Source organism: Ovis canadensis, chromosome 12 (genome assembly GCF_042477335.2).
Source record: "Ovis canadensis isolate MfBH-ARS-UI-01 breed Bighorn chromosome 12, ARS-UI_OviCan_v2, whole genome shotgun sequence".
NCBI lineage: Eukaryota > Metazoa > Chordata > Mammalia > Artiodactyla > Bovidae > Ovis > Ovis canadensis.
The window spans coordinates 90,378,572-90,406,569 of record NC_091256.1 but is presented as its reverse complement, the minus strand read 5'-3'; the positions used below and the strand labels follow the sequence as shown (position 1 = coordinate 90,406,569).

At 64.7% G+C, this 27,998-nt stretch overlaps 1 protein-coding gene across 6 annotated transcripts in view; it reads left to right on the top strand.

Moving 5' to 3' along the window:
• KIF21B (kinesin family member 21B) overlaps positions 1-27,893 on the top strand; it is a 42,513-nt gene extending 14,620 nt beyond the window's left edge. Inside the window, exons 4-36 of one of the 6 annotated variants that reach the window (XR_011247583.1) lie at positions 530-679; positions 775-909; positions 1,158-1,325; positions 1,560-1,675; positions 2,110-2,305; positions 3,504-3,693; positions 4,155-4,218; positions 4,291-4,491; positions 4,813-4,894; positions 5,178-5,295; positions 5,968-6,159; positions 7,560-7,759; positions 10,492-10,599; positions 11,020-11,088; positions 11,397-11,629; positions 11,760-11,907; positions 11,986-12,180; positions 12,263-12,364; positions 13,903-14,068; positions 14,243-14,294; positions 14,446-14,503; positions 15,186-15,391; positions 15,477-15,551; positions 17,032-17,145; positions 19,147-19,185; positions 20,736-20,872; positions 21,479-21,659; positions 21,760-21,924; positions 22,097-22,214; positions 22,795-22,965; positions 23,375-23,574; positions 24,598-26,808; positions 27,838-27,893. Coding sequence is in view for 2 of the 6 variants with exons in the window: in XM_069544999.1 (XP_069401100.1) it covers positions 530-679; positions 775-909; positions 1,158-1,325; positions 1,560-1,675; positions 2,110-2,305; positions 3,504-3,693; positions 4,155-4,218; positions 4,291-4,491; positions 4,813-4,894; positions 5,178-5,295; positions 5,968-6,159; positions 7,560-7,759; positions 10,492-10,599; positions 11,020-11,088; positions 11,397-11,629; positions 11,760-11,907; positions 11,986-12,180; positions 12,263-12,364; positions 13,903-14,068; positions 14,243-14,294; positions 14,446-14,503; positions 15,186-15,391; positions 15,477-15,551; positions 17,032-17,145; positions 19,147-19,185; positions 20,736-20,872; positions 21,479-21,659; positions 21,760-21,924; positions 22,097-22,214; positions 22,795-22,965; positions 23,375-23,574; positions 24,598-24,652 (4,404 nt within the window). In the remaining 4 variants the exon portion in view is untranslated. Of the gene's footprint in view, positions 1-529; positions 680-774; positions 910-1,157; positions 1,326-1,559; positions 1,676-2,109; positions 2,306-3,503; positions 3,694-4,154; positions 4,219-4,290; positions 4,492-4,812; positions 4,895-5,177; positions 5,296-5,967; positions 6,160-7,559; positions 7,760-10,491; positions 10,600-11,019; positions 11,089-11,396; positions 11,630-11,759; positions 11,908-11,985; positions 12,181-12,262; positions 12,365-13,902; positions 14,069-14,242; positions 14,295-14,445; positions 14,504-15,185; positions 15,392-15,476; positions 15,552-17,031; positions 17,146-19,146; positions 19,186-20,735; positions 20,873-21,478; positions 21,660-21,759; positions 21,925-22,049; positions 22,215-22,794; positions 22,966-23,374; positions 23,575-24,597 lie in introns of all 6 variants that reach the window. The other 5 variants (XR_011247584.1, XR_011247585.1, XM_069544999.1 and 2 more) reach the window with 5 other exon arrangements.
• The last annotated feature ends 105 nt before the right edge of the window (positions 27,894-27,998 follow it).

Genomic DNA, 27,998 nt, shown 5'->3' with positions numbered 1-27,998 from the left:
CCCGGTGACAATTCCAACAGGTGAAACTTGTCCTGCCAGCGATTCCAAGCACAGGACTCCAAAGCTGAGACCATCTGACATGGGGGGACACTCCCGGCCAGGCCATCTCCCACAGTGGTGTCCCCAGGCTCACCGGGGGCCAGGTCATAGGTGGCTCTCCATCCCTCACCCCCAGAGCTCAGCTCTCCACCAAGCCCCACCCCCGAGCTTGGAGCCCCGCCCCGGCCCCCTCTCCCTGACGCATCACATACTCTGTGGAGGCCTCAGTCCTCTTGTTCCCACAGGATCCTCAGCCCTCGGGGCGGAGCGCTGATTGCTGCCTATGTGGGCTCTACCCAGGATCCAGCTGCTCCCGCCCCGGCCAGGGGAAAGAGCCCAGAACCCGGAGCCCTGGGAGGGCCGGGGTGGCTGGGGAGCCTCCCAGGGCTGGTCTCGGTGCCTGCAGAGCAGAGCTGGCGTGTGGCTGGAGAGAGCGCTGGGGCCCCGGGCCATGCCCTTGTACACCCAGCCCCGTCTCCTGCCCGCACAGCTCTACAATGAGGAGATCCTTGACCTCTTCGATAGCGCACGTGACCCTGACGCCCGCCACCGCAAATCCCACATCAAGATCCACGAGGACGCCAGCGGCAGTATCTACACCACGGGCGTCACCTCCCGCCTCATCAGCTCCCAGGAGGAGGTGAGCACCTGCGGAGCCACGGTGGGCTAGTGGGGGTGGGGTGGGCGGGGAGCTGGGCCGCCCAGCTGCGGGCCCTGACGTCCGCCCTTCCGCAGCTGATCCAGTGCCTGAAGCAGGGCGCCCTGTCCCGCACCACGGCCAGCACCCAGATGAACGTGCAGAGCTCGCGCTCCCACGCCATCTTCACCATCCACCTGTGTCAGATGCGCATGTGCGCCCGGCCCGACCTGGTGAGAAGCCCGAGGCAGACACCTGTTGGCGGGAGGGTGGTGCGGCGGGAGCCCAGGCTCTGGGCCAGCAGACCCGGGCTTGGGTCACCCTGCTGCTTGCAAACTCGCCTTCCTCTCGGTGGGGGAGAAGCAGGCAGTGCACGCAGTCTGATGCTCGGTGTGCGCGAGGCACCCCCAGCTACGCTGCTCCCCAGGCCCCGAGGGCAGGGGCTGGGACAGAGGGGCCATGCCGGCTGGCTTCCCTGCAGGTGAACGAGGCCGTGAGCGGGCTTCCTGATGGTGCCCCTCCTGGAAGCGAGTACGAGACGCTCACCGCCAAGTTTCACTTCGTGGACCTGGCCGGCTCTGAGCGGCTGAAGCGGACAGGGGCCACAGGCGAGCGGGCCAAGGAGGGCATCTCCATCAACTGTGGGCTGGTAGGCACGCAGCGGCCTGCACGGCTCAGCCTCAGACCCTCTCCAGGCCCGCCTCAGGCCGGCTGCTGGCCGGGGCGGGCCGCTGCCCTGACCCTGACTGCCAACTGTCACCAACTCTCACATCTGCCTCTAAACCCTCGGGGAGCCTGAGGGCTGCTGGGGTCAGCGGGACAGGTCCACCCTCCGGGCTCAGTCCTCCCCCGGTGCCTCTCAAGCAGCGATCTGTCTCCGCAGCTGGCCTTGGGCAATGTGATCAGCGCCCTGGGGGACCAGAGCAAGAAGGTGGTGCACGTGCCCTACCGGGACTCCAAGCTCACCCGGCTCCTCCAGGACTCGCTGGGCGGCAACAGGTACCCGCCGACACCTGGGGAGGGGCGGAGAAAGGGGGAGCGCAGGGGCCTGCGGGCTGAGCGGGAAGGCCCAGCGGACAAGGGGCCCGCCCGGCCCGGTGGGCTGCAGGCCTGGAGATGCCCACCGGCCACTATGGTGGGACCCAGCTTCGTCGTCTGCACGGTAGAGAGGGGTATCCTAAGGAGGTGGTAGAGGCCGAAGGGGACGCGGAGGCCGCATCACAACCCTCCTCGCCCTCCCCCGCCGCCTACTGGCCGCCTCGCCGCGGTCAGCACTGTTGGAGTGGAGACCCAGGCCAGGTGGTGCGGAGCCCCAGCCCCAGGCTCTGCCCAGGTCTTTAGGGTCCCCAGCCAGGAGCAGGATCTGCTCTGAAGTGATGCCCCCCGGTCCGGCTGTGCGCTCGACCTTCATTCCACACCCCCACACTCCCCAGCCAGACCATCATGATCGCCTGCGTGAGCCCCTCGGACCGCGACTTCATGGAGACGCTCAACACGCTCAAATACGCCAACCGGGCCCGCAACATCAAGAACAAGGTGGTGGTGAACCAGGACAAGACCAGCCAGCAGATCAGCGCTCTGCGAGCTGAAATCGCGCGCCTGCAAATGGAGCTGATGGAGTACAAGGCGGTGAGTAGGCCCCGCCCCTCCCAGGGCCCGCACCCGGACCGCTCCAAGGCCCCACCCCAACCACAGGCCCCGCCCCTCCAGGGCCTCACCCCTCCAAGGCCCCGCCCCTCCCACCAGGCTCCGCCCTTCCTGCCCCGCCCCGCCCGGCCCCGCCCCCTCCCCACTCGGCCTCGCGCTCCGCATACCAGTCTTGGTGGCCAGGGCCGGGCTCACCGAGTGACTGGAGCATCGTCGAAGCTCTCAGGCTTACAGTGTCAGACAAAGAGGTGCACATCCTGATTGCACAGTTCTCATGTGTAAGGCAGGTGCTCTGTGGGGTTTTATTCCGCCGCATGTGCCGTGTTGGCCCAGAGGAGACTCAGCTGCAGCACGGCAGCATGAGGACAACTGACGGGACCACACGAGCGGGCCAGCGCACCTGGGGGTGCTGCAGGGGAGAGGGCTGGCCCCCTCATTCAGGTGGTCAGGGAGGGCCTCAGGGAAGAGGGGCCTTCATTATGGGAACAAGTGGGATACCAGAAAAAGGAGGTGGGGCAGATGTCCTCTGGTGCCAACAGGCTACGAGCAAAGAAACAGGGAAGGGAAGATGAAGTGCTCTGGGGAAGTGTCCCATTCTATGTGACTAAGGCAGAAGGCACCAGCAGCAGCCCCTGGCCCGAACTTGGCACACAAGTGGGTTTTGGTTTGATTGGCCCTTTGCCTTAAAAGAATGCAGGGGTAGTTGTCACTTTTCTGAAAATTAGGGAGTTTCTGTTTTCTTTAACACTGCGAAGCTCTAACAGTGTGGCGCCGGGCTGCCTGGAGGGGCCCGGGGCCGCCCCTTCTAGACTGCGTGCAGCTCTATTCGCTGCAGTGCCCCTCACCCTGCCGTCTTACACCTGCCCTCCTCATTCGTGCCCACCCCCTGCTCTGGGTTTTGGCCCTGGGTTAGCGTTTGTGGAGACAGGAAGCTGAGCAGTGGAGAGGGAGGTGGGTTGAGATTGTGAAGGTCTGGAATGGCTGGTCATGAAATGTGAACTTTCTGTTGTCACAGGGGCCCTGAAAGGTTTCTGAGCCCTGGGAGATGAGAGCTGGCAGGGGGAGCTGGCAGGGCTACCGTGTGGGGGGAGAGGCGGGGGTGGTGGGGAAGAGCATCGTGACCCCCCGCCCCCTACCCTGTCCCTGACTGCCCCCCTTCCCGCCCCCCCGCTCCTCCCAGGGCAAGAGAGTGATTGGGGAGGATGGCGCCGAGGGCTACAGCGACCTGTTCCGGGAGAACGCCCTGCTGCAGAAGGAGAATGGGGCGCTGCGCCTGCGGGTGAAGGCCATGCAGGAGGCCATCGACGCCATCAACAACCGCGTCACCCAGCTCATGAGCCAGGAGGCCAACCTGCTCCTGGCCAAGGCCGGTGAGCCAGCTGCCCCAGGCGGGCGGGCCCCTGCCCCCACACCCTGCCCCCACACCAGCTCGGGATGCCGGGGTGTGGGACTCACAGGGCAGCCGGCTTTTCCTTTCTCTGTAAATGCAATCGCATGTACTGTCCTGTGATGCTTTACTTCTCATGATGCTGTGTTAAACACACAAGCCCACTTAATTCTCTTAAGCTGAGTAGTGTTCCATATGTGGTGGTGAGTGATTTACCGTAACAGCCTCTGTCGATGGACATTTGCTTGTTTCCCATCTCGCTGTTACCAGTACGCCGGGGTCTCTGCACCCACGGACAAGCCCCTCTCTGATAGAGACTCCTCCTTGGACAAGGGCATGTGTGCACTGCCCTGTTCGGGGCACTGATAGGAGACCACAGCCTGGAGCTGAAGGGCCTCCCTGTACTTACCTTCTTAACTGTCTCTGGCCCCTGCGTCCCTGCAGGAGACGGCAACGAGGCCATCGGTGCTCTGATCCAGAACTACATCCGGGAGATCGAGGAGCTGCGGTGAGTGGGCGCCCGCACACCTGGGAGCCCAGGACCGAGGCAGGGCTGCTCACCTCCACCCCCACCCTGCAGGACCAAGCTCCTGGAGAGCGAGGCCATGAACGAGTCCCTGCGTCGCAGCCTCTCACGGGCCTCGGCCCGGAGCCCCTACTCCCTGGGCGCATCCCCGGCCGCCCCGGCCAGCTCCATGGAGGATGCCTCTGAGGTCATCCGCCGAGCCAAGCAGGACCTGGAGCGGCTCAAGAAGAAGGAGGTCAGGCAGCGGAGAAAGAGGTGAGGGCGGCTCTCCCCAGGTGGCCCGAGGACCCCGTGCTCAGGGGCCGTGGGCACCCAGGTGGCCTGGGGACTCACCAAGTGAGGCCGCTGTGGACAGAAGACCCCAGTGCCGAATGCTGGACGTCCCCCGAGGAGGAGGGGGAGGGAGGATCCCACCCGGGCTTAATTTGGGCTGGGGGCTAGGGAAGAGCAGTGACCCCTGCAGAGCTGGACCCAGTCCCACCCAGTACCTGAAACTCTTGCCCCCTCAGCTCTCACCCTGCGCACTCACTCAAGGCAGGTTAGCCCCTCACCTGTCCCTCCTTCACTCCTGGGCAGCCCAGAGAAAGAGGCCTTCAAAAAGAGGGCAAAACTCCAGCAAGAGAACAGTGAGGAGACCGATGACAACGAGGCCGAGGAGGTGAGGGACCCGCCCCCTCAAGCTGCCCCCTTGTCCCTGCCCAAGTGAGGGCCTCCACAGACATCCTTGTGCAGGGTGGGGGTGGGCTCGGGTCGACCTTCAGTGGGTCCTGTGCCTCCCAGTATCTGACTGGTTGCCACAGTGATGTCCATCCCTCAGCCCCTCATCACAGTTAGGTGATGCAGGCAGGAGGCTTCTCTGGGTGGGGCTCTCCCAGGAGTGAGGGTGGGGAGTGAGCCCCCCTGCCATGGGCCACCCCACTCCCCACCTTCCTGGCACCCAGGAGGATGAGGAACGAGAAGAGAGCGGCTGTGAGGAGGAGGAAGGCCGAGAAGACGAGGACGAGGACTCGGGCAGCGAGGAGAGCCTGGCGGACTCCGACTCTGACCCAGAGGAGAAGGGTGCGTGCTCCTGAGCGGGGGAGCCGAGGCGGGGCTGCCTTCCACGGGGGCCCAGAGAGACTGCTTGGGGCAGTGGCTGTCCGACGTCCAGGCGGGAGCTCAGATGTGCAACCCATCCTGGCAGAAGCTTACTGAGCACGTGTTGGTGCTGGGCTCTGAGGTGACTTGAGCCCGTGAACGTGCCCGGCCTCCCTGTCCGCACGACCACCCTGGGTGGACATGTTAGGACCCCTCCCTTGGTCACCACCGAAGAGCAGTTGGTGGTTCACCCCTGGGTGTGGGGGATGTGGAGCTGGGCCTCGGACCGAGGCCTGGCTGTTCCGAAGCCCACTCCTCTAAGCAGGCTGTGTGTCCCTCAGCTCTGACCCAGAGCCCTGCCGGCTGCTCTGCGTCCTTTCTGCCCTGCAGCCCCGCCGGCTCCCAGGTCATCCGCAGCGGGTGGGCATCAGCTTCTGGGGCTCAGCAGGGGTGGATGAGACGCCTGGTGCCCCCAAGTCCTGGGCCCAACCCTGCACTTTCGGGCTGCTCTTTCAGCCCCTGCCCACCGTGGGATGAGGCATTTCCCCTTGCCACTGGTCACTGAGTGGTCACAGCTGGCCAGAGGAAGGCCCTGTCCCCATCCCCGCGCCCCAGGCCCCCAGCGCCTCAGCCAGCCTGTCTCTGCGCCCACAGCGGCGAACTATCAGGCGGACCTGGCCGACCTGACGTGCGAGATCGAAATCAAGCAGAAGCTGATCGATGAGCTGGAGAACAGCCAGCGGCGGCTGCAGACTCTGAAGCACCAGTACGAGGAAAAGCTGATCCTGCTGCAGAACAAGATCCGGGACACGCAGCTGGAGCGCGACCGCGTGCTGCAGAACCTCAGTGAGGCCCCGCCCCGCCCCGCCCACCGCGAGCCCCGCCCCGCCCACCGCGAGGCCCCGCCCCACTCGCCTTGAGACCCCTCCGCGCCACACATATTAGAATCCTGTCTCTATCCAGGCGCATGAAGAGACACCCCTGTCTTTTCCTGAATTCTCTCCTAGGATGTTTCCTTTGGTTCCGTTTACAAATCTGCCTCTCAGTGTGTCTCCTGTCCAGCACGCTCAGCCCGTTCATCCTGTTACTATCCGTTCACTCACACATTCACTTCCTCAGCAAACATCCGTGGAATAAATAGGCTTGCAGAGCGGCCCTGTTCTAGGTGCGAGAGTCGTTGGAGCGAGCGCTCTAGTGGGGAGAGGCAGACGGCAGAAGTGGCGGATTCTACAGCGTGTCGGGGTGACAAGTGCCGTGGGCGAAAGCAGCAGGGAAGGAGGCAGGGCGTGCTGGGGACGGGGTGGAAGTGTTGGAAAGGGTGGTCGTGGAAGACTCGCTGAGAAGCGGGAGTCCGAGAACGAGGGAGGGTTAGGGGCAGGAGTCCAAGATGAAGAGGCCCTGGGGCGGCCGATGACGGGCGCGGTGGGAGGGCACCGTGGCAGCAGCGGAGGCCAGAGAGAAATGGCCGGACGTGCCGGTCGTTTTAAGGACTTCTGCCTTATTCTCTGAGGGACGTGGAAAGTTGGGGCTTTGAGAGACGTGAAGTAAATTTTGAAAGCATTCTGACGAGATCGCTCCAGCTGCTGTGCAGGGAAACGCAAGCGGAAGCTTGAGATCTGTTAGGCAACTGTTATAGAGGTCCTGGTGAGCGATGGTGCGGGCAGGAGGTGGTGAGAAGCCGTCAGATTCCGGATACATTTTGAGGATGCAGACAAAGGGCTTTGTTGGTTGCTTGGTGGGAGATTAAGAGAGGCGAGCCAAGGACGTCTCCAGGTACCAGTACGACGGCAGACACTGAGATGAGGAAGACTGCTGGGTGAAGGGGCGGGTTTGCACTGGTTAATCTGCCGTGTCTGTTGGCAGATCAGGTCAGGAGTGGAGAAGGCTTGTTTCTTCTGCCAGAGCCCCTGTCTGTCTGTCTTCTCTTACTAACCCTTCCCCTCCCCGCTGTTCCAGCCCTCTTCTCCAATCATGGGTCAGAAGCAGGCCAGCGGACCTAGTACCCAGGCCCCTCATGGGAAGCTGGCGAGCATGGGCTGAGATCTCAGGATGAATCACTTCTTCAAGGTCCCTAGAATGTCCTTGGGTGTCTCCTAATCTGAGCCCCTCCTTGTTCACCAGAGGGAACAGGCTGAGGAGGGTGCGGCTCACCACCATCACGCAGTGAGACCTCCCCCCTGGGCGCGCTCCGAGCCCACGGCACTGGGGCCCGGGGACCTGCGCCAACGCTGCCCCACTGCGCGCAGGTACCATGGAGTGCTACACAGAGGAGAAGGCCAACAAGATCAAGGCGGACTACGAGAAGAGGCTGCGGGAGATGAACCGGGACCTGCAGAAGCTGCAGGCCGCGCAGAAGGAGCACGCGCGGCTGCTCAAGAACCAGTCTCGCTACGAGAGGGAGCTCAAGAAGCTGCAGGCCGAGGTGGCCGAGATGAAGAAGGCCAAGGTGGGCGCTGGAGACAGGGCCGAAGTGGGGGACGGGGACGGGGGTGGCGCCAGCGCGGGGCCAGGGTGGGATCAAGATGAAGACAAGCCTAGCTGGGAACTGAGGGCCAAGATGGAGCTGGGGGCGGGGCCAAGACGAAGAGGACCAAGTGGGGCGGAGCCGAAATGAAGAGGACCAAGTGGGCGGGGCTAAGGTGGGGTTGGGGGCGGGGCCAAGACGAAGAGGACCAAGTGGGCGGGGCTAAGGTGGGGTTGGGGGCGGGGCCAAGACGAAGAGGACCAAGTGGGGCGGAGCCGAGATGAAGAGGACCAAGTGGGCGGGGCTAAGGTGGGGTTGGGGGCGGGGCCGAGATGTGGAAGGCCAAGGTGGGGGATGGGGATGGGGGTCAATGCGGGGCCAGGGCGGGGCTGGGGGCGGGACTTGTGGGCTGGGCCGAAAGGAAGAAGGCCAAAAGGGGCAGACTGAGGGTATGGGAGGCGGAGTGTAGTCTCAAAATCCATTTGAAAGTGAAGAAAGTGTTAGCTGCTCAGTCGTTTCTGACTCTTTGCCACTCCATGGACTGCCAGGCTCCTCTAGTCCATAGAATTCTCCAGGCAAGGATACTGGAGTGGGGAGCCTTTCCCTTCTCCAGGGGATCTTCCCGACCCCGGGATCGAACCCAGGTCTTCTGCATCGCAGGCAGACTCTACCGTCTGAGCCCTAAAAATCCGTTTACTGTGTTAAAAATAACCACCACTGGCAGTGTGGCTGCTCGTCTTGACACTTGACATTGCCTCGTTCGCCTGTCCTGCTCCTGGACCTTGTCCTCTTACCTAGAGGTTGTGCAGGGTGAAAGCACCTTCCCCAGTAGAGGGTCCCCCGAGGACCCCCAGGGACCCCGCGCACTGCGGTGGTCTCCAGTCCGCGCGCACTGCTCGAGTCCTCGGGTCTGGGCCGCCTCCACGTGCGGACGCCGACCGGGGTTGCGGAGGATGCGGCGGACTTGGTCAGCGGGCGCCCTCTGGCGGCAGGAGGGAGGCCCTAGGCCTTGGTTGTCCCCCTTCGGGACTCTGGAGCTCGTGGAGCGGTTCCCAGGGGAAGTCTGCCTGCCTCCTCTCTGTCCGCGTGCAGGTTCCCTGGCTAAGCCTCTCCAGGTGCCCCGGCCAGTGCGGGCCGGCCGTCATCTCAGGGGAGGAGACGCCACTGTAGACCTTTAGGAGGGAGGATCCTCCTGTGGCTCTGAAACCTGGAAAAATAATATTAATGTAATAATGCCCACGACGTGTGGGAAGGACAGAGGGTCCGTGCGTGTTCCTGGGCTTCAATCTCAGCTTGTTCGGCCCTTCAGCGGGGACTCCCCTGCTCCGCTCAGCTCGCTTAGTTCTTGTGAGCCTGGGGGAGAGGCTGAGAAGAGCACCCTTGGGCCATTCCAGCAGTGGGTGTGCCCAGGAGGAGTCCAGGGTTTCGTTCAGAAGGACCTGGGACTGCAGGCATGGACTCTGATCAGATGCCACGAGCACCAAGGCCAGGACCCTGCCACTGCAGTTGAGGGGCACCCGTGCTCACGGAGGTGCCCTCTGGAGCGGGGAGGCCCAGAGCAGGGCCGCCGAGGGTCCTGACGTCACATGCCTGGAATGTTCCCGCCGTTCTGAGACTGCCACCCTGTGACGACCCCCATGGGGCTCAGCCACACAGACGGAGTTGGGCAGATGGACCTTCGTCCCGAAAGACACATTCCTCCCCAGGAAGCCTTGGGCTCTGGCTCTGGCCCCAGAAGAGGGCTGCCATGTTGGGGTGCATGCTGCCCCCCCATGTGGGGCTCAGGTCCGCTTCCAGCCAAGGCTTGGGTCGCTCTAGCCAGCCCCAGCCCTTTGGGGCAGCATTCTCTCCGGACCCACAGGCCCAGCAGCAAGGAGGTCCCCTCCTCTCTGTAGCTCCCCCCAATACAGCCACCAGCCCCTGGCCAACCTCCCTCCCTGCCGGGCCGTGTCCTCTCCTGACTGTCCTTGAGGCAGCCTGGGGTGCCTGAGGCTTCAGTGGTAGCAGAGGGACCGTCCGGCCCGATTCTCACGGCCCCATCTCGTGGAAGGGGGCTGACCCCATGCACTGGAGGGAGAGGTGCCACCAGGCCCCAGGTGCTTGCTCCCCGCCATGCCGGCTCACCTCTGGATGCCCGGACGATGCCCTCTGTGCCAGGAACTCAGCTCCAAACTCTGTGCTTGGGGGGCCTGCCCTGCCCTGACCCACTGGAGTACCACCCCCACGGCCGTGGTAAGAGCTGTATTTTGAAGCAAAATGACCCGGACCACAAATCTGGCCACCCATTGCTGATTTTATGACTTTAGGTCATTTGGTCTCTCTGAGGCTCATTTCCTGTTTATAAAATAGGAGTGATACCGCTTCTCATGCGACTGTTACGAGGGCCTGGGCATGCAGCGTGGGCTCCACCCATGCTTCTGGTTTTCACGGTCACCATGAGCCTGGCCTGGGAGCTCACCCCACAGCAGCTCAGCTCCATCACATAGGCTGGGCCCTGGCGGCAGCTCCGGGTGGGGCCACCAGGGGCTGTGACCAGAGCCGTGGGGGCCGTGCTAGACCCTGCCACGTGGTGACGCCTGCACAGCCAGCCTGGCAGTAAGGCCGTCCCTTTTGGGAGCTTGGCCGGGGGGCAAGTCAGCTTCAAGTTCTGCGAGAGTAGGGGACAGGCCCCGAGGCACTGCCCCCGGCCTCACGGCTGTACCCCCCACACACAGGTGGCCCTGATGAAGCAGATGAGGGAGGAGCAGCAACGGCGGCGGCTGGTGGAGACCAAGCGGACCCGGGAGATCGCGCAGCTCAGGAAGGAGCAGCGGCGGCAGGAGGTGAGGGCGCCTCCAGGCCCCGGCCTGTCTCCCGGCGCACTGGCACCCCTCCTGACCACCCGGCCCGGCAGGCCGTCCTCGGCGGTGAGGAGGTGCTTGGAGGGAGCGCAGCCCCACGCGGGAAGGCAGGACAGCTGTGGGCGCCCAGCCTGGTCCCCGTATGGTGCCGAGCTGGGCCTGGAGCCCCTCGCCAGCCAGGACCCAGCCTGCCAGCCGCAGCGTCCAGCCTGCGGAGAGGCCCGCGGGCCCAGCCCTCTACCCCAGGCTCCTTGCCCCTGCCCTGGTTGGGAGAGACGTGCCCTCCGAATACCAGGTCCTCTTTCCCCACGACTTCTGGCTCCACAAGGCTCCCCTCCAGAGCCGGTGGGGCAGACCCGCCTCAAGGCTTGAGCGAGGTCTCCACCCACTTCTCACCCCTAGTTTCAGATCCGAGCTCTGGAGTCCCAGAAGAGGCAGCAGGAAATAGTCTTGAGGAGGAAGACTCAGGAGGTGAGTGCGGGCCCCCGCCCAGCCCCCAGAGCAGCCCCCCTCCCGCCCCCACCGAGTGCTGACCCTGGGTTACCCCGTGGGGGCACTGAAGCGGGGGGAGCCCAAGATGCCCGAGATGTCAGTTTTTAAAAAGAGAAGTCTCTTTTTTGTTCATTTCACATCGAAGACCCCTTGGCCCTTTCTCCGTCCTAAACCCAGGCCAGGACGGAGCGGCCCCTGTATTCTCCCTACCTAGCACCCCCAGGCTGGGCCTTTCTGTGAGCCTGGGAGCATCCCGCCCAGTGGGCCCCTGTCCTCTGGACCCCCAGGTTTCTGCACTGAGGCGTCTGGCCAAGCCCATGTCTGAGCGGGTGGCAGGGCGAGTGGGACCGAAGTCACCCATGCTGGACTCAGGGGCCGAGGTGTCAGCCAGCACCACCTCATCCGAGGCTGAATCGGGGGCCCGCTCCGTCTCCAGCATCGTGCGCCAGTGGGACCGCAAGGTCAACCACTTCCTCGGGAGTCACCCCGCGCCCACCGTGCCTGGTGCCCGCCCTGCCAGGTGAGGAGGCCAGTGCCTGAGTGTTGGGGGCTGCGGGGTGGGGCCTCAGAGGCTCCAGGCGAGGGGCTCCGCACAGTGCAGAGGCTGAGAGTGGTCCCGCTCTGGCCCCCCCCACCTGTGCCCCCACCAGAAAGAAGTTCCAGAAGAAGGGGCCCAGCCAGAGCTTCAGCAAGGCTGCCAGGCTCAAGTGGCAGTCGCTGGAGCGGAGGATCCTGGACATCGTCATGCAGAGAATGACCATTGTCAACCTGGAGGCTGACATGGAGCGGCTCATCAAGGTGGGCCCGCCCCTCCGTCCCCCCCACCACTCCCCAGGCATTGGAGGCGGCAGCCTGAGGCCTCACCTGCCTCCCCAGAAAAGGGAGGAGCTCTCCCTCATGCAGGAGGCGCTGCGCAGGAAGCGGGAGCGGCTGCAGGCCGAGAGCCCCGAGGAGGAGAAGGGGCTGCAGGAGCTGGCGGAGGAGATCGAGGTGCTGGCGGCCAACATCGACTACATCAGCGACAGCATCGGCGACTGCCAGGCCACCATCGTGCAGCTGGAGGAGACCAAGGTGCCCGGGGGCGGGTGGGCCGCACAGGTGTGGGCGGGGCGGCGGGGCGGCCGGGTGACGCGCCCTCTGCCTCCCCATCCAGGAGGAGCTGGACTCCACGGACACATCGGTGGTCATCAGCTCCTGCTCCCTGGCTGAAGCCCGCCTCCTGCTGGACAACTTCCTCAAGGCGTCCATCGACAAGGTGGGCAGGGCTGCTGGCCTCCCGGCGGACAGGTGCCTGCAGAGCGTGCCCTGGGCTGGAACACTCACGGCTGGCTACCCAGCTGTGTCACTCACGAGGGCACGCTGAAAAGCTGGGGTGATGGCTGGCCATGTGGCTTTAATGAGGCAATGTGGCCAGGGGCTTGGTGTGGTCACCGCACACAGCTCGGCCTGAGCCTATGGAGGGGGAGGCAGCAGCTTGTGTGTGTGTGTCTGTCTGTCTGTGTGTCTGTGTATCTGTGTGTGTGTGTCTATGTGTATCTGTGTGTCTGTGTGTGTGTGTGTGTGTGTCTGCCTGTCTGTGTCTGTGTGTCTGTCTGTGTCTGTGTGTCTGTGTGTGTCCATGTCTCTGTGTGTGTCCATGTCTGTCTATGTCTGTGTGTCTGTGTGTGTCCATGTCTGTCTGTGTCTGTGTGTCTGTGTGTGTCCATGTCTCTGTGTGTGTCCATGTCTGTCTGTGTGTGTGTGTCTGTGTCTGTGTCCATGTCTCTGTGTGTGTGTGTGTGTGTGTGTGTGTGTGTGTGTTGGAGCAGCAGGAGCAGACAGATGGACGTGCTCCTCCCAGGGATGGGGTTGGTGCTGGAACAGGAGGTGTGTCTCAGCTCCCAAGCCCGCTCCGACAGGGCCCAGGCTGTGGGGTGGCTTCCTTCCCCTGGGGCTGTGCCTGCGGGGCGGCTCTGGACCGGGCAGGAGGAGACAGACATAGCAGCCTCCTCCCCCCTCCCTCCCCCCAGGGAGCTCTCTCAGCTCTGCTCTCGGGAGGGTGTTCCTCTGCTGGGCTGCTGTGACCAGCATCGTGGTTGGGGGCCTAAACGCACAGCTTCATCCCTCCCAGTCCCGGCGGCTGGAGGCCAGAGATGAGGTGCAGGCAGGGCTGGCGTCCTTGGAGCCTGTCTCCATGCCTTGCAGGCATTGCCTCCCCCTCCTGTGGTCGCCCCTCTGTGTGTCTGTGTCCTGACCTCCTATAAGGACACCGGTCACAGGGATTGGGGGCCCCCAGGGACTTCATTTTAACTCAATCATCTCTTTTGTGCATGCGTGCTAAGTCGCTTCAGCTGTGCCCGCCAGGCTCCTCTGTCCATGGGATTCTCCCGGCAAGAATACTGGAGTGGGTAGCCATGCCCTCCTCCTGGGGATCTTCCCAATCCAGGGGTTGAACCCATGTCTTTTAAACCTCCTGCATCTGCAGGCGGGTTCTTGGCCACTAGCACCACCTGGGAAGCCCTGATCATCTCTTAAAGCCCCTCATTTCCAAATGCAGTCCCCTTCTGAGGTCCTGGAGTTACGTCTGTGTTCGTGTCTGGGGACACTATACAGGCCACATGGGGAACGTGCCCCCAGCGTGAATGTGGGGGAAGCCAAGGGTCCAGGGTGCGTCTTGGGCCTGTGACGGGTGCAGGGTGAGGGCTGGGAGCCCTTGAGGCTCTTGTGAGGTGCAGATGCTGGGAGGGCAGTGATGGGGGTCCCCATGGCCCCAGGGCGGGAAGGGTGACCCCAGGCCTCGCTGCCCATCCTCAGGGGCTGCAGGTGGCACAGAAGGAGGCACAGATCCGGCTGCTGGAGGGGCGGCTGCGGCAGACAGACATAGCAGGCTCCTCCCAGAACCACGTGCTCCTGGACGCCCTGCGGGAGAAGGCTGAGGCCCATCCCGAGTTACAGGCCCTCATCCACAACGTGCAGCAGGGTACGGGCCCCCTGGGGCCCCAGACATCCAGGGCTCCCTCACTCCCACCCCGGGGACCCTCGCTTCCCCAGCTCCCCAGAAGCCCTAGTCTGACCTGAGGAACGGTGGGAGGGAGGCCGCCCTCCCCGCACTTCACTGGTTGGGGTCTCACCCCCGGCTCCCTCCTCCCCACAGAGAATGGCTATGCCAGCACAGATGAGGAGGTGTCCGAGTTCTCTGAGGGGAGGTGAGTTTCCAAGTCGAGAGGGGGCACGTGCCCTGGGCTGGGCTGAGGGCTGACCCGGGGCCTGGGGGCTCCTGGGGACCCATGAGTCTAAGTCCCAGGGAGCCAGAATCCCAGCTGTCAGCACCCTGACCCTCGTTGGCTTCTCCCTTAGCTTCTCCCAGTCGTTCACCATGAAAGGCTCCACCAGCCACGATGACTTCAAGTTCAAGGTGAGCCCCACTGGCAGGCAGACAGGCTGCTCCCCACAGCCTGGTCCCCGCCTTCCTGTGGCACGGCCCCCACCCCCAGCCCCCGCCTAGTACTGCCTCCAGCTGGGGTATGGGGGCCAAGAATAGTCTCAGCTGGAACAGGGGGCGGGGGGTACCCGGGTTTGTGACCTGTGACAGCCCCTTCTTTCTGAAGGGGGTGGAGTGACGTCACCACAGCCCAAGGCCCCGCCTTCAGAAATCCCCCTCTTCCTCACCAAACTGCCTCCAGCTCTGATCAGAGCCTCGCCCCGGATGTCCACTCACTGTGCACACAGGTCTGAAGTCAGGGAGTAGTTTCTAGGCTAGACTGAACCCCCAGTGGGACACGTTAGAGAGGGAAGGCAGAGTGCTGGGACTCGGGAGCAGAGATGCGAGCGCAGCCTCTGGGTGCACCGAGAAGCTGGGGACACCGGTCCACCTGGGCAGTTCTGCTTGCCAAGTCTAGGGTGGGAAGGGCATTCCTGTTCGTTCGGCTTCTCCAGACGCCCTGGGAGACCTGCCTGGGAGAAGTCTGCCGGGCCCTTCCGTCCACTCCTCTGCCTCTGGGTGGCAGCACCGTCTGCCCTGTGGAATTCCCCCTCCTCCCCCTCTCCTGCACCATCATGTCGGGGCAGGTGGGTCCACCCAACCCTTCCTGTCACAGGGCGAGCCCAAGCTGTCCGCCCAGATGAAGGCTGTGTCAGCTGAGTGCCTGGGCCCCCCGCTGGACGTCTCCACCAAGAACATCACCAAGTCCCTGGCCTCCCTCGTGGAGATCAAAGAGGACGGCGTGGGCTTCTCGGTCCGAGACCCCTACTACCGAGACAAGGTCTCGCGGACCATCAGCCTGCCCACCAGAGGGAGCACTTTGTAAGGGGGATCGAGTGGTGGGAGGCGGGGGTGGGGGGCCAGCGCTGGGAGGTGGGTTCGGGCCTCACTGGGCCCTGTGTTCCAGCCCCCGACAGTCTCGCGGTGCGGAGACGTCCCCTCTGACCCGGAGGAAGTCCTACGACCGAGGGCAGCCCGTCAGGTGAGGACATGCACTCACCCTGCAGCAGGGTCCAGTCCCCTCGCATACGCTTTCGTCAGCCCCGCCCCCGCCGTGGCCCCTTCCCCGCTTTGCCGGCTGCAGCTCAGGAAATAACCTCCGTGAGCGCCTGAGGTGGTGGCCAAGGCCAAGGCTGAAAACTGCTGACTGCCGTGAGCTCGGTGTGGACGGCTTCGCAGGAGCCTGGACTGGTCTCGGGACCAGTATGCCTCAGCCCCTCTCAGGGCCGTGGGTCCTTGGGAGGCCTCAGAGGTCTTGTCCTGTGGGGAGAGCGTGAGAGAGTAAGGACAGTCCAGGAAGGGGAAGGGGCACAGGACAGTGGAGGGTCCCCAACTGCTCAGCCACTCCTGGGGCCCCTGGGGCTTCTGCAGGTCGCTGGATGCTTCTCTGAGATGTTTGGCGGCCTCCGCAGTCACTTGTGAAGCAGTGGAGGGCAGGGCGACTTCGTGCACCTGCCTTGAGGGGAGGAAGATGTGCTCCAGCCCCTCCTCCGCACCCCCTAACCCGTGGCCTTTGGTGGGAGGAGTTGCGGGACATCCGTGCACCTGGGGGACCCCAGAAACCATCCCGCCCCTGTGACAGGGTCAACACACTGGAGCCGCCGCGGGGTGGGGTGGGGGGTGCAGGCTGGACTCTGCAGAGGGAGGGAGGATGGGCCACACCCGAGGACCACCTTCCAAAGAGAGAGGCCTTGGGTGTCATGTCGTCACCTCACTGTGCAGCTGACTTAGTGATTCCCAAGCCACTGTTCCCGCAAAGTACAGGGCGGAGTACTTGAGGCCGTCAGGTCACAGCGTTTCCATCACCCCAGCATGTGAGTTTCTGCTGAAAGACACTTTATCTAATATATACCACTGACTCATTTTCCCTGGGTCGGGAAGATCCTCTGGAGAAGGCAATGGCAATCCACTCCAGTACTCTTGCCTGCAAAATCCCTATGGACAGAGGCACCTGGTAGGCTACAGTCCACGGGGTCGCAAAGACTCGGACACGACTGAGCAACTAAACTTTCATTAGCCCTGACCTCGAGGCCAGCAGCCCTCTATAGAGCTCATGACTGAAGGAAAGTTCATCTAACGGGCTTTCTCTATCAGTCGCGCCCCAGCTTCCTTGAACTCCGCACACCAGACTGCCCTGCAGCAGCTTTGGGGCCATTTAAGTCAGTGACATCACCAGCAAGAGCACAGAAATATGAAAAGTATGCCATGACATAGACTTTGGAAAGGACACGTGTGTGCAGGGTGAGGAGGGTGGGGCCGCCTCTTTGGGGACATGTGCGCTTGGAGCCTCACGTCTGCAAATGATGGGGGAAGCCCGCAGATCTTGTTTGGGGCTGACACACGCGCCGTGATAAGCAAGGGATTCCCAGACTCGGAACCAGGTGGCTACCAGGCGGAAGGGGGGGGCCCACGGGCAACGGTGCGGGTCCTGACGGCAGTACTCTGTCCTACTCGCCTGCCAGGTCCGCGGACGTGGGGTTCACGCCCCCCTCATCCCCTCCCACCCGGCCCCGCAACGACCGAAATGTCTTCTCTCGTCTCACCAGTAACCAGAGCCAAGGGTCCGCGCTGGACAAGTAAGGGCGGGGGCGGGGAGAGGAGTCGGAAGGGCGGGGTGGGGGCGGGGAGGAGTTTGCAGGTGGGGTGGGGGCGGAGCCGGAGGCAGAGCCATGAGTCTGGTGGCGGGGCGGGGCCAAGATTCCGAGGGCCGGCCGGGGGCGGGGCGGGGCCGGGGCGGGGCGAGGAGTCCGGGGCGGGGCGGGGCGGGGCGAAGAGCCTGGGGGCGGGGCGGGGCGGGGCGATGAGTCGGGCGGGGGTGGGGCGATGAGTCGGGGCGGGGCTCTGCAGGTGGGCCCTCGCCACGCGCGCGCGGGCAGCAAGAGATCCTGCACACACCGTGCTGGCCCCACTCCATGCTGAACGTGGGCCCCTCCCGTCCCCAAGTGTTCGGGGGCCGCCGGAGAAGGCAGGAAGGAGGCCATGGGGCTGTGGCCGTGCACCCCGGGGGCCTCCCCAGAACTGCTCGCCTGTCCCTTGTGCCTCTGATTCTTCTGAGGCTCCTTCCCCCAGCTTCAGTCGTGCCCCCTCCCCAGCGCTCATGCTCAGGGCCCCTTGGGGGCTGTCCCCACAGAAGGAGACCCTGTTACAGTCACACGGAGGGGTCAGTGCCCGCTGCTGACCGCCCCTGCTGGACGCTCACCTTCCAGTGTGATGGCCCCTAAGCTGCAGCCTGCTTGCGCACACGCGACTCCACTAGCTGCGAGCCAGCCGTGAGGACTGTCTTCCTTGTATTATAAAGAGGAGATGAGGCTCACAGAGGTCAAGCTGGGCCCAGACCTGGGGCCTCTTGACATGTGGGGATCTGCCTTGGGGAAGGGGGAGGCCTGGACCTCCCCTGCTCTCCTCTGTGCCCCCAACACTCCCAGGAACCCCCCCAACTCTGCAGCCCCAGTGGGCTCCTCTTGGCTCCTCTATCCTCTTAGATGGTGCGGGGGGCTGCTGTCCTCTGGGGGAGCCCAGGCTACCAAGTGCTAGTCCTTGCCTGCATCCACACTTCCCCACAGAAATGCCCCTTCCTGGGTCAAAATACTGCTCCTCCCTTGACCCACTTTGTCTCCCCTTGTGGAAGGAAGGCACCAGCACGCCAGCCAGAGTGCCCCCTACATACCAGACAGGGTGTCTCCCTGCCACGACAGTCAGGGCACCCCCCCAACACAAACCAGGGAGCTGCACACACCAACCAGGATGCCCCTGTGCCAACCAGAGCACCCTCACACCCAGCAGAGTGCCACCCACACCAACCAGGGTGCCACTCACACCAGTCAGTTTGACCCCACATAACAGCCAGGGCACCCCTACAGGAGTCAGAGAATTGCACATACCAGCCAGGGTGCCCTTGCCAGTGAGGTGTCCCCCACATACCAGCCAGGGTGCCCCCACACCAGCCAGTGCGCCCCCCCACATAACAGCCAGGGCACCCCCACATGAGTCAAGGAGCTGCACATACCGTCTAGGGTGCCCCCCCACCAGCCAGGTGCCCCCTCACCAGCCAGACACCTCCACATCATCCAGGGCAGGAAGCCTCTAAGCCTTGACAGTCACACTTCCTTTTCAGCAGCTCTGCGTGGACCTGGCATCCCAGCCCTGTCCTGTCCTGTCTGGTGGCTCTGGTGTCAGGCCCACATATGTACAGAGCCAGCTCCTGGGCGTTGTCCAGGCTCCCGGGGACAGCGAGTTTGGGGGTCAGCAGGTCCCTGCTAGGAGAGGGCAGCTCCTGGGCAGGGTGAGAGCAGTCACCGCGTTGCTCCAGGGGGCAAGGGGCCCCCAGCTTGTGAGGCAGCCAAGAGCCTGGGACCAGCAAGGCCTGTCTCCCCCGAGGCCCCTCCCTACCCCCACCCTATTAGCTGGGGGCACCCCCGGCCCCCAGGCCGGCCCCCTCCCCGCTGCCCTCAGCAACCCCTCTCCTCTCCTCCCGCCCCCCTCGGAGAATAACCGCCCTCTGACCGCCCCACGCTGCTGCCGCTCGCTCCCTCGTGTGTGTCCCCTCCCCCCTAATCCAGCTAATTTTCTGCCCCCAGGTCTGATGACAGCGACTCCTCTTTGTCGGAGGTCCTGAGGTACACACAGCATGGCTCTCACTGCTCCCTCTCCCCCCCCACACCCTGGCCTCAGCATGCGGCCCCTCCCCCCCGTGACTCCCCCAGACCCCCTCGTGCCTTCTCACCCCGGCTCCTCCCTCGTGGGTGCTTCATGGCCTCTGACTGTGCCAGGCTGGAGCTGGGGGCTCGGGGAGGGTGTGGCTGCTGGCGCCTTGTCACTGGGTGGGAGGGGTAGGCACGGGAGCCTGGGGCGCCGGACCCGCCGAGAAAGGCCTGGTGGTGCTAGAGGGGTCGGACCTTATCCGCTGGGTCAGGGGCTTGCTCGTGACCTTGGCCCTGAGCCAAGAGTGCCCCTGACCATGTCTCCTGGCCCAAGGACCAGGCATACCAGGAGACTGTCCCCCAGCCAGCCCTGTGAAGCCCCCCATGGCAGAGCAGGTCCCTGGACCCGGTGGGCCTGAGGCCCCTGCTGGGAAAGGGCCCCCCCCAAGGGCTGAGGCTCCCCTATACCTCCCACCTGGGGGGACGCTTCTGTAACCCGCCCCCCAGAACTCTCTCTTGGAAGGAGGGCTATGCTTCTGCTGTGTGGTCTTCCCGTAAGCTGGCTGCCTGGGGCTCCTTCCGGGGCCATGCAGCTGGGCCAAAACGGAAGCAGCGAGCGGGGGTGGGTGAAGTGGGGGGCTGTGCATGTGTGTGTGACGCCTAGGATGGCCAGGCCCTGGCTGACCGCTGTCCTCGGGGTGGGCTGGCAGAGTCTGGGGCTTTGTCAGCAGCTGCAGGCAGGGCAGGACGTGGGTCCCGTCGGATGCTCTCGGCCACAGCGTCCCCGTCACGGTGGCGCTCTCTTTGGAGAGGACAGACGTGCTTTCAGACGTGCACGTGCTTGGGCCGGGGGCCTGTTCCCAGAGACCCCCGCTGAGAACAAGCTCTTCCTCCTCAGGGCCTCCAGAGGCTGGCGTGTAGCCGGATCCCTGGGCCCACTCAGGACAGGCCTCCCCCGTTGGCTCGCGGGCAGGCAGGGCCGCTCCAGCCCAGTGTAGCTACTCGCAGAGGGGCCAGGGCGTCCTTCCCATGGCGCTGAGCAGGCTACGTGAATGGCAGTCACTGGCCTGATCATGCCGGTCCCACCAGGCGTGTGCGCACGCCTGCACACATGTCCATCTCTACAAGGGCCAGCCTGTGCACCCCCCGTCTGCACACACCCCACCCTCCCTGGGGTCACTGAGGTGGCGGAGGAGCCCCCCCAGCTCTGGGGCCTCTCCCACCTGGCTCCGGCCTGGAGGTGTCTGTGCCTCGGGTTCTGGGTCAGGCAGGGTCACAGGGGCCTCCCCGCGGGCAGGGCCCCGCTGTTGTGACCCCTGGCCAAGCCCGGCTGGTCTGGCTCCCCTTGCGTGTTCAGCACGGCGACTGAGAAGCCGCACCACACGTCCTTGCCTTCGTGGCTCTCGGACTCCGGGGGCAGTACCTGAGGCCCCAGAGCCCCTGCGCGTGCCCTGTACCCAGGAGCCTCGCTCGGCCTGGCCGCAGCCCCGGGCTGACGGGCACCTCTCTCCCTCTCTCCCGGGAAGGGGCATCATCACCCCGGTCGGAGGAGCCAAGGGCGCCAGGACGGCCCCGCTGCAGTGCGTCTCCATGGCTGAGGGCCACACCAAGCCTGTGCTCTGTGTGGACGCCACAGATGAGCTGCTCTTCACGGGCTCCAAAGGTGGGTGGGACCCAGGCTGGCCCCGTGGGCTCAGGGTCTCCCAGCTGCCTGCTCCCTCCGCCCGAGACCGCAGCCAAGGAGATGAGAACCTGCTCCTGTCGGGGCTCAGGGCTCCCCCACCCCAGGCCTCCCCTCCTAGCTGGCCCTGGGGGCTCCACCCATACCTGCCTCCTGAACGCCTGGAAGCGTGTCATCATTCACGTCTGCACCCTCCTCCACACCCGCCCCGGCACTTGGGGCCCCACGTTTCCCATGATGACAGTCCCAGCAACAGAAGAGGCTGCCTGCCAGCAGCTGTGTTATACCCACAGACCTGCATGGCAGGAGGGAGAGCTGCGAGTCTAGGTGAGGCGGCTGGGCCTGGGGTTTTTCCCGAGGTTCACTTGCCCCTGCTGGCTCACTGGCCAGTGGGTGGCACGTGGCGAGCTTTGCTGTAGGCCCGGGCCCTCCGCAGTGCCCGCTGGGCCCCTGTCAGGAGCAGGCATGAGCCCGTGTTGGCCCCGCAGACCGGGAGCGCCTCCTCTGGGTGTCTCTGGACACCTCTGCCAGCCTTGGCGGCCCTGTGGGGTGTGGGTATGTGACGCGGCGGTCCCCGCTTCCCCTTAGATCGCAGCTGTAAGATGTGGAACCTGGTAACGGGGCAGGAGATCGCGGCTCTGAAGGGTCACCCCAACAACGTGGTCTCCATCAAGTACTGCAGCCACTCGGGGCTCGTGTTCTCCGTGTCCGCCTCCTACATCAAGGTGTGGGACATCCGAGACTCGGCCAAGTGCGTCCGGACGCTCACGTGAGTTCCCCCCGCCGGGCTGTTGGGGCTGGGGTGGGAGCCAGGGCCCGGCCCGCCCGGCGGGCGCACCCCTGACCCCGCCTCTCTCCCTCGCACGCAGGTCCTCGGGCCAGGTGGTCTCGGGGGACGCCTGCGCGGCCACATCCACCCGCACGGTGTCCAGCGGGCAGGGGGAGCACCAGATCAACCAGATCGCCCTCAGCCCCGCGGGCAGCATGCTCTACGCCGCCTCGGGGAACGCCGTCCGCATCTGGGAGCTCAGCAGGTGGGGGGCCCGGGGAGGGCGGGGGGCGGGCAGGTGACCCCCGGGTGGCAGGACCTCACTGCTCCCCCAGCCCCCAGGACCCTGGCCAGCGTGTTCACCCGGAGCCGACCCCTGTCCTACCCCAGGGTCCCCCCGCTTCATCCCCCCAAGCTGGGCATCTCCGCCCCTGCAGGCTCCAGCCCGTCGGCAAGCTGACTGGCCACATTGGCCCTGTGATGTGCCTGACGGTCACCCAGACTGCCAGCCAGCATGACCTGGTGGTGACCGGCTCCAAGGACCACTACGTTAAGGTACCGAGGCGGCCTTGCCCTTGAAGCCGGGTTTGGGGGACGGGCCCTCTTCTGCTCTCTCCACCTTGGCCTTCGCCTCCGCTGCCTCGGGACTCAGTGAGAAACAGCGTGACTCCTGGGGCTTTATACTGAACAGTCCCTCCCAGGGAGCAAGGTCTGTGCAGGAGGGAGATGGCAGCGTCATGTTGCGAACGATGGGAAAACCCGCAGGGCTGGGAGCAGGGTGACTGTCGGCCTGAGGAACACAAGAGCGCAGTCTGCACTGATGATCTTTGCTCCTTGGTTGCGTCGCTGCAAACAGGTTCAAAGTCAGAGGCTGAGAAGCAGAAGATAAACAGGGTAGAGGGCTCATGACGAATATTTCAAGTGCAAGTAGTACTATATTTATTTATTAAAAAGTAAAAGACCTTAATAGGAGACTCAACCCCCAGACTCATGCTGAGTCAGTCTCCCTGTCCCCAGTCCCCATCCTCCGGGAGCCCCTCTCCACCCTGAGTGCCGGCCTGGGGGACCTCGAGCTGGCCCCCTGGAGGCGGGGGGTGGGGGTGGCCCGGGACTCCCTCCAGCCCTTCCTCTGCAGATGTTCGAGCTGGGCGAAGGCGTGACGGGCACCATCGGGCCCACCCACAACTTCGAGCCCCCGCATTACGACGGCATCGAGTGTCTGGCTATCCAGGGGGATGTCCTGTTCAGTGGCTCCCGCGACAACGGCGTTAAGAAGTGGGACCTGGAGCATCAGGAGCTCGTGCAGGTGTTGAGGGCGGGAGAGGCTGGCCCTGGGGAGGGCTTGGGGCCCTTGCACCCAGAGCCAGAGCCCCCGACGCCTGCTGAGTCTATACCCTCTTCCCCTGCTGCCCCCAGCAACCTCTCCAGAGCCCCCACCCTCCTCAGGCAGCCCCTCTAAGGAAGGGTCTGCTCTCAGCCCCGTCTGACCAGTTACCCCCTTTTCTTCCGACCCTTCTGAGGTCGTGCGGGGCCTCTTCAGTGGTGCGGGGCCTCAGGTTTGAGCCCGGGAGAGAGGCTAAAGGACCCATCTCGGAACCCTGCAGAGCCTGGCTCCTGGGCCCTGAGATGCTGCCTGCCCCCAGCCCCCCAGGGGACTCTAGCATCCCTAGGACAGGGTCCCCACTCCCCACCCTTACGGCTCGCTCCTTCCCTAGCAAATCCCCACAGCACACAAGGACTGGGTGTGTGCCCTGGCCTTCGTCCCGGGCCGCCCCATGCTTCTGAGCGCCTGCCGTGCGGGCGTCGTCAAGGTCTGGAACGTGGACAACTTTACGCCCATCGGCGAGATCAAAGGCCACGACAGCCCCATCAACGCCGTCTGCACCAACAGCAGGCATATTTTCACGGCCTCCAGGTGGGTGCCAGGCAGGGGGGCGCTCCACTCTTGCTCCCAGCCTCTCCCGGGCGGGCGGGCGGGCGGGCGGGCGGGCGTGGGCCCAGCCCCCAGTGCAGACCCCACAGCACCCCTGTCCCCTACCTTCCTTTCCAGGGCACCGCCTAGGGGTGGGGCTGGGCATGCTGGGCCCCAGCCAGGACTCCCCGCTTGACTCCCGTTCCTCAGCCCCTGGAGCACCCACCACCCGCCCCAGCGCTGGTCCCATCCAGGGCTGCCCAGGCCCCTGCCCCAGCGCTGGTCCCATCCAGGGATGCCCAACCCCGCCCCAGCACTGATCCCATCCAGGGATGCCCAGCCCTGTCCCGTGGGCAGCCGCTCAGACGGCCTCTTCTTTCTCCTTCCTGTTCCGACCTCGTCTCTTCTCTCCGCCTCCCCCTTCCTGCCCGACAGTGACTGCCGGGTAAAGTTGTGGAATTACGTCCCTGGACTCACCCCCTGCCTCCCGCGCCGAGTCCTGGCCATAAAGGGCCGCGCCACCACCATGCCCTGACCCCGCTCCCCTCCCCTCCCGTCTCCCCGTCCCTCATCTCCTCTCTCTCCTCCTCCCCTCTCTCCTCTTTCCTCTTTCTCCACTTCGATCTGAGCTGCTTCTTAACGGTATGAGATTGGTTTTCTCTAGCCCCATACCCTGCCTGCCCGAGATTGCCACGCCTGCCCCCCTTCCTTCCTTCTGAGCATGGACGGGGCACAGACCCCCAGGAGAGGGGTGCCAGGTGGCACAGAGCAGAGGGGGGCCTTCAGGCCGGACAGGACAGAACACAGTAGCGACAAGAGCGCCTCCCGTGGGGCCGCGGTGACCACAGGCTCCTCTCCCTGCCCAGCGCCCGCCCCCCACCCCCCGCAGCCACCGTCGCCCTGGGTGCCCCCTGGACCTGGGTCCCGGCCACACCTGGAGAGTTGGGGACTCCAGCCCGTCCTTCACGCGGGGCTGGCCGGCCAGGCCCACGGCAAGAATTGACCGCCCTCTCTCACTCTACCCAGTGACCTGACCGTGAAGTTCTGGAGCGCCCGGCGCCTGCCCAGCGGCCCCCACTAGCAGTGAGGTCAGAGGACGCCCACCCCTCGGCCCAGCAGCCTGGACACAGGAGGGGACAGAGGGTGGTGGCCGATGGGTGTGGCCCCTCCTGCCCCCCGCCCCCGCCTTCCCACGAGATACTGTCGCCCGCATCCACCAGCTCTTGGGCATAGGGCGGTCGGGGAGGAAATCAAGCTGTGAAGCCAAAGGGCGATTCCCCCTGTTTCTCCCTCCTCCTGGCCCTGAATTCCATTGGCCAGCTGGCCACCCCCTTCTTCCAGCCTTGGCCAGGGGACTCCTGTCGGAGTGGTAAGGCGGCCCCTGCCAACCAGGCCTTCCCTCCACCCCCCGGCCCAGCCACTGCACCTGCCTCTGAGCCCAGAAAGACAGCCCTCAGGTAACCATGCAGACCAGGTGCGGGCAGCTAGCCCTGCAGCTGACCTCTGCCCTCGGCCACCAGTGGCCGCTCCCCCGCGGACCCCGGTGATTCCTTGGGTCCCTTTCTGACAGTCTCAGCGGAGCTGCTGGAAAGATTCCTTTGGGGAGACGGTCAGAATGCTTCAGTTATTTATGTTGTGTTTTTTTTTTTCACTTTTGCTGTTGCCTCCTGGAAAACTGACTTGAAGTTCCTCCCCACATGTTCGTTCCCGCAGCTGTCGGGGCCAGGATTCCAGCGCCCGGCAGGGCGGCCTCTCCGCCTGCTCTGCAGAGCAGGGCGGTGCCCCAGGGGGCTCTGCAGCCTGGGCCTGTCCCCACCTCAGTGGGGGGCTGCTCTCGGACCCCGCCCCCAGACACCGGGCGCCTCCGTGCCTTCCTCCGCGGGGCTGGGCGCCCACCCGCGCAACCTCACACCAGCCGCGCCCACAGGGGTCTCCTCGCTCGTGGGGCCTCCCGTCCATGGCCCCCACACCCTGAGCACCACGCGGGCCACACAGAAGCAGCTCGGAAGACCGTCCGCCAGGAAGGGGCTCAGCCCCCACCCCCGCTCATCCCCCCCAGCCTGGCAGCGCCCGGGCCTCCCCGCCCCGAGGGGCCAGCAGTGAGGCCGAGTCTGCTGAGCTGCTCTTTCCTGGGGGCTGGGCCCCCGCTCCTGAGATGCTCCTCTTCTTTCTCCTTTTCCATGCATTTTTCTAACGCTGACCTGGCCTTGTGCTTCCTGGCCTCAGTCTAGGGGGCCGGGAGCCCCAGCTCTGTCCAGAGAACACAGTGACCTTTGGGTCTTCAGGAGGCAGCCCTCGGCACCCCTCCCCACACGGTCAGGGCCCGGCACTCGGGGAGGAGGGAAGGAGGACAGGGCCTCGCCCTGCTGCACAGAGCTGCCCCCCAGCTGAGAAAGCCGTCCCACTGTGAGCGGCCCCGGCTGGACTCGGGGCAGACGTCGGGCAGCAGTCGTACAGAGCTGGGGCAGCGCCTTCAGGACTGGAAGCCCCTCCTGCTGGGCCCCCCCGGGGCACTGGGAGCCCCATTCACCACTGAGAAGTGGACACTGAGAAGCCGCCCCTCCGTCTACCCCCGGCCCCACCCCTCCGTCTACCCGCTCAACAGAAAGCTCAACCTTGTGACCTGTACCCGAGAATACGCATGACTGTTTACAGACTGTAGGAATACAAAAGACTGGCTTCCCTCGCCTGGGGCCTGGACTGTGGCTGCAAGCCTGTCCTTGCTCGAGGGGGGCCCATTAGAGGTGCTCGTTGTCCCTGCCCGCCTATGTCCCGCTGTTGCCGACGAGTCCGCTACCTCATGGCGGGCTGGCTCTGCAGTCCTGGCGGGAAGCCCTGACTCCGGGGTTTTGGGAGCAGGAGGCCCCATGCCCCTCCCTGCACAAGCTTTCTAGGTGTGGAAGCACAAAGCAGTTGAGATGAGAGCACAAGGCGACCTGGGCAAGCCTGCCAGGAGGTTGCGCCCCGGGGGGCGCCAAAAAGGCCGGCTCCCACGGGGCTCAGGCACAGCCTGTCCCCCTCCCAGGGCTCATCCTGCACTGCTGCCCCTCTGAGCCATCCCAAGGCTTGAGGCCGGCCCTGCAGGCAGGCCGCATCGGAGGGCTGGAGCCCTGAGTGGCACCCTCTTCCCCCCATGTCCCGAATCTTTGAATGCCTGACCCCAGCCCTCCTGACAAGCTTGGATCACCCCGCCCCCCACCGCAGGCCGAGCCCTGGAACAGCTTTAGCAGCTGGTCGGTGAGTTCTCTGAACGGGCCGTCTTCTGGCCTTCTCAGTCCAGTCCTGGGCCCAGACCTCGGCTTTCAGCATCCCCAGGCCAGCGTCTCTTCTGTCAGTGGGGCTGGCTCCTCTGAGGCGGCCAGAAGCCCCCAGGCACACCTGGCGTCGCGTCCAGAGCTTGCCGGGGGAGGGAGGCTGAGAGCCGAGGCTGGCCCGCCCCGAGCCTCTGAGGCTGTCAGGGAGCCACCATTGGGGAAGGGCCGCCTGTGGGTCGGGGTGGGGAAGGGGGCCCTGCTTCCTGCCCGGGGATTGAAGCACAAAGCGCTGGAGGGGCCTCCCTGTGCCGCCCAGCGGGGGAGGCAGCCTAGGCGGCTGCTGTGAAGTCAGGGATTCCTGGCCTCTCCTGCCCTTCGCGGGGGCGGGGTGGGGGGGGGTTTGCCCAGGCTGCCGGCATCCTCTGAATTGGTCTGGGCCGGGTGCGGGCACACCCCCTGGTCTTTGAGCCTCGCCTCACCCACAGTGCCGGAGCCTAGAGTTCCTTCCCACCAAAGTGGCCCAAAGCCAGCTCCTCGGTCCCTTTGCACCACCCCGCCCACAGCAAAGGAAACAATGCCGAGCTCAGCTGGGCATGGCCTCCGGGCCAGGCTCAGGAGCCAGGGCTTGGCCGGTTCTCCCCGGGAGCCCTCCTCTCCTGCCTTCTGATGCACAGGCACAGAGCCCGCAGTAAAGTTCTCACTTCTGAAGCATCTTTGCTCTCCTCCTCCACCACCCCCGGGGCTCAGAGGGCACTCCGGCCCCCACAGCTCCCTGGTCCAGCCCTCTGAACACCTGTCCTGAGGGCCCTGCGGGGAGCCGAGGGTCAGAGAAGACCCCTGCCCTGCCCACCAGCTCTTTTCTAGCCATCCCCTGCCGGGGCGCAGGGCTGTGTTTGGCTCAGCTCCTCTGCTGGGTGGTCGCACAGGTGTATGTATGTTTTGTATGCTGGCCAATGACTGTACATAGTGTATGAAAGTTATTTAAGCTCATGCTGTACATTTCTGTTCCCAGACAGGATGTGAGTGTTCGAAGAAGCTGTCGTGAATAAAACTCGAGTGGCCATTGTCCGTGATGTAACACTGAGGGCCGCGGACATTGAGCGGGTGGTCATTCCCCAGCTTAGGGGGCGGGGGCCTGGCCTCTGGGCGGGGCCCAGCATGAGGGTCACCGCA